This window comes from Acartia tonsa, chromosome 9, assembly GCF_053477335.1.
Source record: "Acartia tonsa isolate MP-2025a chromosome 9, ASM5347733v1, whole genome shotgun sequence".
NCBI lineage: Eukaryota > Metazoa > Arthropoda > Copepoda > Calanoida > Acartiidae > Acartia > Acartia tonsa.
In genome coordinates, this window is record NC_137268.1 from 25,557,413 (window position 1) to 25,570,266 (window position 12,854).

The following is a 12,854-nucleotide window of genomic DNA, read 5'->3' on the forward strand; positions in this document are numbered from 1 at the left end:
ATAAATTATATATATTTTTTAATAGCTGTTGATTACTATAAGATATGATAAAAAGATACTCTTTATAACTTTTATTTATGTTAAGTTATACATAATGACATGATAACAAGGATGACAGTAATTAAAGTTGCAGAGGAAAACAAGGGAAGCCTATAGAGTTATTAAATGAGATATATTAAAGAATGAGAATGTGACATTGGTTAAATGATGACAACTTAAAAAAGTTTCTTTAAACGCTACAAGTTTATAAATTGCTTAGTTCTCCTCACTTTCTTCCTCAATATCCTCAATTTCCTAAAATAAATTAAATCTGATTTAAAAACATGATAGAGTCATAATGTTTTATAATTAGAGTAAACACTAGAGAGGGGAGGGGTAAATAACTTATTTCACTATCCCAATGACCTTGTGTCGACTCTCAATTGGGTCTTTTAAAATCAACACATGGTGTTGGGAATATTAACACAGCCAAGTAGCAGAAAACAATTTGCTATCAGACGATAAAGGTTATTGGAAAAGGGGGGAAGGTAGTTATCTGTATATACAATACACATCTATACTATAGATCTGTTGTTTTATGTAAATAAGCTATTCAACAATATTAAAGACATTCTTGAGTCCAACACAATATTACAAGTTTCTGTACTAATTGTTTTTCCCTTTAAAATAGTCTGTTGCAATATACATATATATATAAACTACATAGTTATAATGATCTCTTATCAATATGCTGTTTCTTATCTTAAGTACTGATTCTTCTAACCTCCTTATAATAGTTTGTATCTATATCTTTCTACTAGCAGCTACGCCCCTAGATACTTCTAAGGGCACTTCAGGTTGTGTTGGTTTGAATTGTACCCCTCCAATTTTCACAAATCGACGACCACTCAATTTCAATTTAAAAATTCAAATTGGAGGCGATTTGTATCATGGGGGTGGTGGTAGTACCCTCCCCCAAAATATTTATAAATCTCCCGGCCAGGACCAATGAGAAGCTACATTGTGTAAAGGAGAACATACTGGTTCAACGGTTAGCGAGATAGATAGAGACAGAAACACAACGGGTGAGCTATTAGTACTTCACAAGCAGAATTTTAATACTTAATCAGTAGTGTATAATACATATACCCCTTCAGTATATTCTCTGTCAATATCTTCATAAGATCTATTTGTACTTACCCCCTCACAATTATCTATATCAGAATCTTCATCTGAACTGCCTATCAACTCCTTCATAGCAACTCCCTAGATATAAATATAAATAAATAAGAAAGGCTTAGTTTTTATTTTCATGAGATTTTGTCAGTAATGCTGTGCAATGTAAGAGATGAATTGTTTGATTAAGAATATCCTCTTGGTAGGATTCCCCCCCACCCTCTAATATTTTTTGTAAACAAGAAAATGTTTTAAACTATTAAACAACTTACCACTCCTGAAATAGCTAAATGGCTTTTTATAAATAATGAAAACCACTTGTCACTGTTATTAAAATTTCATCTTTGTATAATATTAGCGGGTTTATTAAAGCTGGTCTTATCCAGGTAGGAAGTGGGGGGGGGGGGACAATGGATCGAATATTTAATATTTTAGGGTCTAAAACCTTGGGTACCAGCTTAAAAAGTTTTTGAAGGATTTAGGCTGAATTTGGGGACTTTGAAAACTGGCGCACAATTGCCGCGGAAATTTTCATAAATCTAGCAGACAAAAATGAAAAAACAATGAACACAATTTCTAGCAGACAAAACATGTATATTGTATAAAATTATTTCGGCTGGTTCTAACAAATATATTTTTTAAAATGTCCATTCGTGTCTAGAAACTCTACTGTGATATTTGTGTAAAAATCTAAGAACCATTTCTGTCATCTTGAATTTCTGAATGAATAAGTCCTAAGAGTGATTTTTCTTGTGATTAATTACAGAATGTTTACTTCATCATGATGTACTGATAAGCTAATTTGTAAGCAGATGCTTTTTTTAGGTCTCTTTCTTATTTTGAGTTTTCTAATTTAGATAACCATTGCCACTTTATGATTTTCTTCAAATTTTCTGGATAAATTTGGTTTTCATGGCCTTTCAGCAAAAACTCTTAAATTGAACTAAGAGCCCATTGTCCCCTACCTTCCTCCCTGGGTTTAATCAATCTCCTAAAGACTAGTTGGGAAGATAATAGTTTTTTTACAATGAATAAAATTATTTGACATGAAAGAAGAGAAAGTTGTTTTTAATTGATAAAATAGAAAATCTACCTTTGGAAAAAGATCTGATATCAAAATGGCTTTCCAAGGATCCACTTTGTTTGGGTCTCTTTCCTAATAAATCAAAAATTAATAAAGCATCAAACCTTGATTTTTTAAATTTTTTAATATTCATTTTAAAAATGACACAATCGAGAAAATAAAATACTACATATATTGATTTAATTGATGAAGAATTGCTTTTGAAAAATATTTCTTAATTAAAATAATACTTTTTACCGTTATCACATTCTTTTCGAGCAACCTCCAGCTTTCCGACTTTTTGCCTGAAAATATTATAAAAATATTATTATGTAATAATATTTTTTTCTCCTGAAATTTTTAATTATAAAACATCAGAAAATTTGGTCAATAACAGGCAGAAACGATTATTCTTTCAGAGGTTCTAGGCACCAAAAAAGTTTTACAACCCCTAAAAAGTCCGTTTTTACTTTTTAAATACTAGCAACTACGCCTTAGGGACCTCTAGGGGCACTTGAGAAGGAAAGGGGGTTGAATTCGACAACCCAATTTTTTATTTATCTCTAAATAAAAAAAAAATATTTTTTGGAGGGGTCGGGTGGATATTTTTTCTTGTTACAATTTCACTTGAGAGGGAGGTGGTACCATATCGTTTCAGCGGTTAGCGAGATCCAATTATACACCCACAGACAGACAGAGATCCTGTTACTTTTATAAGGATTTATAAATAATTATGATACCTGATTTAGATTCCAGTTTACTTGAAGTCTCACTGTTTTCCACCTAGACAGACAAAACAACTTTACAGATAATAATAAATAAATATAAATTCAAAACAACAAAATTTGCAATCGTTTTATTTAAGATTCTTAAACTCTTTGCTTTAGTACATTATTACTCAAAAATTTGCATTTAAGTAAATATCAATAGTTTTATTTGCTTAATCAATTTCATCACTATGACTCTTAATCTTTCTATCAATATTTTCATCATTATTGTTTTGTTTGTTAATGATTCCAGGTTAAGCAATTTTCCAATAAATGAAAAGGTTACAGTTATCTAAGACCAGTTATGTAAATGTCTTTTTTTTTGCATTTAAAAAGAAGGATCTACTGCAGTTTACGGTAAAATATTGCTGGTAAGCAATATTTCAAAAAAATATGAATTTTAAAGGCTGCTAGCTGCAAAACGACTGAACGTACAGATCATGCCCGCACACTGTTTTAAGCGGCATAAGAAGACCTACAAATAATCTGGAATAGCCATAAATCAATTATGCATAATTATCTTGCAGTGCAGAAAAAGACCTATTTTACGCGTTTTTTCTTCAGTGAAGCTTTCCCTGTGCATAATTGGATCTTAGCTATTTCAGATTATTTGTAGGCCTTCTTAAAAAGGTGTGCGGGTATGATCTGTACGTTCAGCCGTTTGGCAGCTAGCAGCCTTTAGAATTCATAGATTTTTGAAAATATTGCTTACCAACAATATTTTACCGTGAACTGCAGTAGATCCAAAAAGAATGCCTTTGTTATTGCTTAGTTACTTTGGCTCTTTATTTTTCCTTACCAAGATAATGAGGGGACACTTAGCTGAAAATAAGTCACCCTCAAAATTTAATGTACTAGTATGCAAAATTATTTAGGATAGTGGGGAGTTGGATTAGTGAAAAATAAATGTTCTTTTTTAATCTTATTAACCTAAGAAATGATTGGTGACAAAATTGGGGAGAAATTGATTTATCATCCTTTTTCTACCCTTACAAAACAATTATATTTATTAAATATAAAATCTCCAACCTTCTTTTTAGAATCAGCATCTCCATTTTTCTTTTGTGTTGCAGGTGTATTATTCCCTGCACTGGCACTCCCACTTGCTGGTCCTGGGTTACTCACTCCAGAGCTGTCAGAGGTCTCATCTTGTCTATATAAGAACAGTTATTTATCGCGGGTATAAAAATGTACAATTATAAGATTCAGACCAGTTTTATTAGACCTGAAATTCCGAAATCACGGAATGATAAAACTGGTCTTAATAATTCGTAGAAAACTGGATATAATACGATACGAAATATAATTTTTCAGTGTGGCTGAGAACCAGATCTTATCCACCGGACATTAAAATCAATACTGGAAAAAACAGTTGCATTCCATTAAAGAGCCTGTTGAGCACTAAAGCTTCCCTACATCACTTATAAAATTTATAGTTGTAAATAAGTAGTTGGAAGTTTTTTTTTTTTTTTTTTGTTTATTACCTTAGGCCAGGTATGGTTGTTATATTTGGTACTAAACAGCCCTGCAGGGTTATAGCAACTCCTAGGTGTTCAGCATAGGAAATAAATACTTTTATTCTTCAGTTTTTTTTTCAAAAGTAAGGGGGTGGGGTTTATTATAAAATTTAAGTATGAAAAAATGGATGAAGCAAACGGTGACTCAACTATTTGATAACATGATTTATAGATGAAATAAACATAAGTACCAAATAATTAACCAGCCTATAATCTGATCATTGATTTATAGATTAATAACATAATATTGATCATTAAAATAAGAAATAATTAATTCCTTAGATGATTTATCATATAATCAAATAATGAATATTAAAAAGATTATCAAAACTTTATTATAGAGAGCTTTCCGCGGATATTAAAATAAAAATTATAAGATTGAAACTAGTATTAATTTATGATCATTATTTTAATATTCGTGGAAAATTGTCTATCGTATGATGATATACATGACGTTTCAGTATTGCTTACAACCGGTTCGAATCCAATGGATATTAACCCTTTACAGTCGGGCCCCTTGCCTTAGTTCAGGAGGGGGGGGGGGGGCGTTGAACCCCCCCCCCCATTCGACCGGTAAGGGTTAATTGGAATACTGGAAAAAAAAGGTTTTTATGTTTTTTCGTTGTTGAATTTATTTACGTAATTTTCAAGGATTTTATTGCAAATAAACAAGAAATCATAAAACTCACCTTTTACTTATATTTAAATTCTAGAAATTTCGGTATTTCCTTTTATATTATTTTGTAGATAAAATGAAATCATCTTTAAGTATAACTTTATGAAAAACTAGCGGATGTGCCCCTAGCCTCTAGAGGCTTTGCCCCAAGATGTAAGTGTTTACACACATTTAAAAAAAAATAATTATAAAAAACTAACCACTCAAGAAATCAGTCTAAAACCTACACAGGACCAGTAGGTATATTCCCTTAAGATCAGAATTCAATCGGTTCAGTGGTTACTCAGATCTTAAGCTTCAGAGGGACGGAGGGACGGAAGACACCATTCTACTTTGTATTATACTAGCGGCTTCGCCCCTAGCCTCTAGGGGCTGTGTCCCAAGAGGTTTGATCAACCTATTTTTTTATTTTTAAACAGAAAAGAAAATTGTGGTGGGGGGGGGGGATTTTTTTAAATTTTGATTTTTAAAAACAAAAAAAAATTTAAAGGGTGGGGGTATTTTTCATTTTTAGGGGATTAGGGGTGTCCCAACCCCCAAGAAAATATCTTAAAATCATCACAGGACCAGTAGGTATATTCCCTGAAGAGTAGAGCCCAATCGGTTCAGTGGTTACTAAGATCTTAAGCTTCAGACAGACAGACGGACAGACAGAAAGACAGACAGACGGACATCGTACTACTTTGTATTATAGATGTAGATATAAAATATGTAGATATAATTCAAAGCAAAATATCGGTCCTACCCCAAACGTAGGAGTCCCAAACGTAGGAGTGGACAAACACAGGAGTTCCAAACGTCGGAGTGGACAAACGTAGGAGTGGGACAAACCTCGGAGAGGACAAAAGTCGGAGTGCACATTGCTTAAGTAAAACCTAGGAGTGTCCGCTATTTTAATAATATGACAATTTTAAATTTTTTTATATCCCTGTCTACAAAATAATGACTATGGCCGCAGCGTTCGGCCCCCTAGCCTGCCTAGCCGCAGCGCTCGGCCTCCTGGCCTATAACCTAACCTAACCTAACTAAGAAAAATAACGGGACCGAGAGGGGAGGAGGTGGGTTGTATAAAAAAAATCAAAAATTAAAAAAAAAAATTCTAAATTGAAAAAAAAAATTTGGGACTCCTGTGTTTGTCCACTCCGACGTTTGTCCCAAAAATCCTGCGTTTGTCCACTCTGACGTTTGTCCCACTCCTGCGTCTGTCCCACTCCGACATTTGGGACTCCTGCGTTTGTCCACTCCGATGTTTTTCCACTCCTACTTTTGGGACTCCTACGTTTGGCGTGGAACCAAAATATCCTTTTTTAGGAACTTCAAAAACTACAAAGATAATTTAGAGCAATCAATAAAGGCTCAAACAATTTATTTATTTATTGTATAGATTTACCTGAACATGAAATCAATAGATTACTGATTTACCTTATGTTCGGTTGTGTTGGTGTGATTATTGAAGTAACAAGAGCTTTTCTTAGCATAGCCATGGCCTAAACATGGTTGTGTAATGAGTTATACAACAACAATAGAAGGATGAACAAGTCGTCCCTATCTGTTCCCAATTTTCTTTAAACCATTTATATTATTTTTGTGCGATTTGGTAACATGCTTCCAATAAGCTTATATTATTTAGATAAAAAATATTAATCTGAATGGTAAATATTTAAATCACCTGAAATGGGGAGAGCTTGCCCCCCTGTGCAATTTTCTCAACTTCATTACTTAATCCTGAAGATCTAAAAATATAAATTATATTGTAAAGTATGTACTTTCTTGAAAGCTATATGCTATTTCTTACTTAGTTTTGAGTAGTTCCTACACAGAACCAAGTTGGAAAGCATGTGTGCACCAAATAATTCCTTTCTAACAAAGTTGTAAATATTTTGAATTTGTTTTAAAATGACAAAAAATGCATCAGAGATGAGAAGAACAGAATCAATTTCCTTTCACCCTATTGCCAAGAACCAATGTGCATTACATAGGTTAATGGTCAGGTAAAATTATTTTTAAATATTTAAGTGTAAAGGAAAATTAATTGGCCACAAATTCCAAGCATACTTGTAATGTTCAAGAAAAACTTTTTGATTAATTTCCAAATGCCTAAAAACTAGCTTGCCTAGAAATTTTGTTTTAGAAAAATAAAATGATTTAAAAATGAAATATTTTACCTTCTTCTACTGCCTTGATTCTGAGTGTATTTTCTAAAACAATTAAAAATTTTAAAAAAATTAAATGGAGAAAAATGACAACAAACATGATTAGCATACTTAAAAATCATTAATGGACTTAAAAAGTGCTCCAAAGAGCAGGTAGACATGATATTAAGTGGTCATAAATGAAGAATAATTTTGTAGAAAATAATCACAAAGCTCTTCACATATTTTATAATGTTTATCTATTTGTAGCATGACTGACAGTGGAACAATTAAAGTCTTGATGCTATCATTAAAATAATGTATAGTTTCTAGAATTATTCTGATTAAGTTTCAGGCTATTTTCTAGAGTTGAGCCCCGAGAAATCGATCTACTTTGTATCATAGATTATGGCCTAATAACCATGGGGTTTCTTTAAAATCTAATGAAATAAGTCTTTTAACAAAAAAGGTTTGACAAAAAGTAAAGTCAATTTGATATTACTGTGTCATGTTCTATTTTTAGTTGGAGGGGAATCAAAAATAGAATTATAGAACTCATTTACTTTTGTTCAATAATAAAACTTTGTGTAATTCACTGATAACTGTCTGAAATAGTAGTAAAGACTAGACTAAATAAATATAGGCTTATTAGCAATGCGGTGTTAATAGAATAATTTAGCTTACAACAATTGATAGAAAAAAATAGGGATTTGGAAGATTTTAGTAATGAGTTCAGCAATAATTCAGACTTCAAAATGTGTTAAATGTTCGTTTGTTAGACCATAAGATTTGTTGATCTTTACTAGTACCTATAAAAAAAATGACATCATAAACACAAATGAAAAATGATAGGCCAATACACAGACTAAATTACCAATGGCAAGCCAGAATACATTTTAATTTTATTTTCATGACGTCATTTTTTTTTTTTTGGGAATAGTCCCTTTTGTAACATTGCCCCATAAGGGGCGATTCGACGTATTTTTAAAATGGCTTTTTATAGGTTATTTTAGGTTAGGTTAGGTTATATTTGGTTAGGTGATTGCCCCACAGGGCTAGGTAATTGGCCCCGCAGGAATAGAGCCCCCCGCAGGGGCTAGAAATAGGAGAAAAGCTACTGTGAAAAATACGAAGAATCGCCTCATAAGGTGCGATGTTACGAAAGGGACTATACCCGGTTTTTTTAAAAATATAATTATGTATCCCTAACGGACGGATTTACGTAAAGACATAGGTACCTTAGTTATGATACCACGAGTTATCAAATAATAACCACCTTGCTTTTTCCAATTCTTTTCCACTGAGCTCGTCCGAGGACTTTTCTCTTTTAACTTTTCTGTGGTTGTTTGGATTCCTTCGCTTCCCTGGGCGGCATTTTCCTTGTCCTGTGTCCTAAAATGATGTAATTTTAATGAAGCTATGTTGGGTATCCCATTTTAACAGAATACCGACATGTTTTGAAAAATATCAAATCAAAATTTACCAAATTTTGCAGTTAGTTACCGCCAATATTGCCAAAAATTTAGTCTTAAAATACAGGGTGTTTCAATAGAAACGTTTTTTTTTAAATCTTAATTATGCATAGAAAGTAAAAACATTATATAAAATGCTTTATATATTTGGAAAACCTATTCTGGGACATTTATGTTTCAAAAATTTAAAAATTATTTTTTCAACAAACTATGCCTTAAAAACCGGTTTTTCCAAAGACCTTATTTTTGAAGATTTACAGATTTAAAGATTGTGGAAAAAATGTTCACATTTTTAAAATTCAAATTGCGCGGCTTGTATTAATAGTAGAAAAACGTTATGCATATCGTTGGAATTGTCATAAACTCTTTTTTTTGGAAATATAAGTGCCATTTTTGTGCTATTTGTAGTTTAGGAGCTACGTGATAAAATGTTCCAACTTACTTAAAACTTTTCAACCTTTCTCATAATTTTCAACGTAGCTCCTAAACTACAAATAGCACAAAAATGGCACTTATATTTCCAAAAAATAGAGTTTATGACAATTCTAACGATATGCATGGCGTTTTTCTACTATTAATACAAGCCGCGCAATTTGAATTTTAAAAATGTGAAAATTTTTTCCACAACCTGAAATCCCTAAATCTTCAAAAATAAGGCCCTTGGACAAACTGGTTTTTAATGCATGATTTATTGAAAAAATTATTTTCAAATATTTGAAACATAAATGTCCCAAAATAGGTTTTCCAAATATATAAAGCATTTTATATAATTGTTATATTTTCTATGCATAATTAAACTGTTTTTAACCTATTTTTAAAACGTATATAAAAAATATACTATGACACCAGTAGAATCAGACTGCAGAGCCTAAATTTGAATTAAATCCCCAATAAACTTTTTTTGGGGGATTTAAATATTAATTTTTACTGTTGCGGTGATCATTTTGACCGAAGCAAAAGGTTTTTTTTTATTTGGGTAAAATTCGTAGCTTTTAGAGTGTTTTGCTTCATAAATATTGTATTCTGGTATAGAGTAAAATTAGGCCTTATGATTTTACTATAAAAATTCACTAAAAAGTTATTTCTTTATAATATATCAACGAATTAACATTAACATGTTTTTGTTCTCTCACTTATTTTAAAAACATAAAAAATGGCTGTAAAGGGTTAAATGACAACAAATGTTTATGCAATACTACAAATTTATTTTTGTCACATATACAAATGCGTTATAAAATAAGATTATTCAAACTTATTTTTTAAAATAATTTTAAAAAGAATGTATCTTTTATGTGTAAGGTTTTCATTATTTTCATTTTAATTAAATAAAAATTATTTAACTACATTGGAAATAAGTCACTTTGTGAAAACACTCTTTTTTTGAATTGTTAGGAATTGAAATAAAACAAGACTTCTTATTGGTTAGATTTCAGAATTATTTGTTTTATTGTAAATGTTAGATTTTTCAATGAAATTAATTGTTTTGGAAAAAATAATTATTTCCAATGAACAGAGTAATGTTTTTTTTATTGTATCAATATAAAGTGAATTATATAAAAATGTTCTGTAAGCCACAATATTACCCGAAGTAAAAAAAGAGCTTTTGCTTCGGTCAAAATGATTACAGCAACACTAAAAATTAATTTTTAAATCCCCCAAAAAAAGTTTATTGGGGACTTAATTCAAATTTGGGCTCTGCAGTCTGATTTAATAGGTGTCCTAGTATATTTTTGACCCCCCATTCAAAAATAGGTTAAAAACAGTTTAAGATTTGAAAAAAAACCGTTTCTATTGAAACACCCTGTAGCTATCTATTTAGAAACATATTTTAATTTATTTCAATATTTTAAAGAGAAAGCCCAATCTGTCCCGATTTTGTATCACTTTTGAAAAGTGCGATTCCTGACGTCATATAAAAAGGGAAGGGGGGAAGAAAATCTCTTCCCTTTTCTCCCATCTCTTTTGAAGAGATTTTCTTCCCCCCTTCCCTTTTTCTTTCCCGAAACGTATATGACGTAACTGGAATCGCACTTCAAAAGTGGTATAAAATCGGGACAGATTGGGCTTTCTCTATTTTAAAGAATGATCATTACTTAAAATGCATTTTGGAACTGATTATGAGTTTGTTTGTGCTTTGTCATATCTTTTCCATAGAATTTTCAACAAAAATTGCAGAACTTCTTATATAATAGCAAAAAGAAATATCGTATGTTTTGTTTTTATTTGTATTATTTTTTAAAAAAAGCTTATAAAAACAATGCAAAAGAAATCGTATTAGAATTATCAAACGCATATCAAAGAGAGCAACAATTTCATTAAATGTTTGGTAGAAAATAAGTATCCGTTATTATATCTTGCGCAAAGTTCAAGACAACTAGAGTAAGTTACTAAAGTTTAGTTATTCTTAATTGTCAAAAGAATCAATGATATGTTTATGAATTAGAATCTAGAAAGAAAAAAAATAAGGATGTAAATGTATTAACATTGGTTTGCGGTGCTTTCTTTAAAGTGCCTAGCGCGTACAAATTATCATCCCTCCCCCCAAGTTACATTTCAGAAGGGGGTAAAAAGCTGATTTTCTTGTAAGAATCTAGACCTTAAAGGATAGTTTTTTCATCTTTTGAAAATAGCAAAATTAGAAATATATATATATTAATTATATTATTTCAAACTAGCAGCTACGCCCCCCTGGAAGCCTCTAGGGGCACATAATGTGAAGTGGGAAGGTTGATTTCTTTATAGGGGAGCTTTTTCTTGGGAGGTTGGGGTTACAATCCCCCAAGAAAGTTATTACCCTTCCCTGGGCCTATAAGAAACATCACCATAAAGGAGAACCATATCGGTTCAGCAGTTATTTAAACCCTTCGCTACAGATAAAAAAGGCTTAATACTTTATGTAATAGGATATCCATTTTACTTTCTATTCGTACTAGGGCAATAGACATCCTGTTACTTTTATATATGGATTACCTGGTAATCTCCAGAGCTTTGATATTCCTCTTCATGAATAGTTGGGGTGGATACTTCCATTGGGGTCACAAGGTCTGACGCAATCTTGAGCAAGATACTGAACTTCTGAAATTGCACAGTAGCGTGCTGTAATTGTTTTCAAGAACAAAGTTATTTTAAACATTTTTTTAATTAAATGTATACTGCAGAGAAAATCATGAAAGTAAAATAAAAAATTCCAGTTTTGTTATTCCAGAAAAATTATGAATTTTATTCGATTATTCTTAGAAAATTGTCAATGATACGATACATTACATGAATTTTCAGTATGGCTCAGACCAGTGCTATTACAGTAAATTTTAATCGGTTTCGAAGCTAGACTGGAATTTAAAGACAAAATTGTATAGGGAAAGGTAGGGGGTGGGTATAACTGTGATAATATTTAATTACATTTTAAAGGAAAGGTCCCTTTAACTGTTCTAACCCCAAACGATGCTAGTAGATAATTTAAAATAGACATAAAATAAAAAATTAACGAACTCTGGGAATTTAAGATGTACTAGCAAAAATTTCGAAAGAAAGCTACTTTATTGTTTGGATAATGATCAAAAATAAAAGAAAACTTAAACCTATTAAACTAATTAACATATTATAAATTTAGCACATTAATTGTTTTGCCAAGGACCACGTTTTAACACTATATAAAAATACATATTCTCTTGCAAAAGTTGTTATTGTAACTAAAATTTATGACGGCACTGAAATTCTATTTCTAAACCAAGAGGTTGGAAATTCGATAGAGAGAAAAAGGATGGGAGGTTATGAGAAGCCTGCTCTGCGGGGCAACAAAAAGATTCTGGTATTTTTATATTACAACATTTTTTTAAAGCTTTTTAATTATTTATAAAACTATGTGTGCTTGTCAAACTTTGAACAACCCTTATTTTTAAAAACAAATTGAAATAGGGCGAGGAATAGTTTTTCCTACGCCTAAATCCTGCAGAGGAGCCATAGCCCTGCCGAGCCAATACCTTCAGAGTCCTGGAACCTAACCTGCCTAAAGTGATAAACAAACCAGCCCCCCTTCCCCCTTCTATTTTACTCAACAAGGGGCTTTGAGAGA

General features: G+C 31.4%; 1 protein-coding gene across 1 annotated transcript; it reads right to left on the reverse strand.

Annotated features, from left to right (window-relative positions):
• Positions 1-59: 59 nt before the first annotated feature.
• LOC145328620 (uncharacterized) lies at positions 60-11,853 on the reverse strand. The gene is made up of 11 exons (XM_080172373.1): positions 11,753-11,853; positions 8,587-8,702; positions 7,344-7,376; positions 6,848-6,911; positions 6,601-6,665; positions 4,015-4,138; positions 2,959-3,001; positions 2,477-2,523; positions 2,249-2,311; positions 1,180-1,245; positions 60-294 (listed from the first exon to the last, which is right to left on the reverse strand). Exons 1-11 carry the CDS (start codon positions 11,810-11,812, stop codon positions 256-258), a joined length of 720 nt encoding a protein of 239 aa, XP_080028499.1. The 5' UTR covers positions 11,813-11,853; the 3' UTR covers positions 60-255.
• Positions 11,854-12,854: the final 1,001 nt, after the last annotated feature.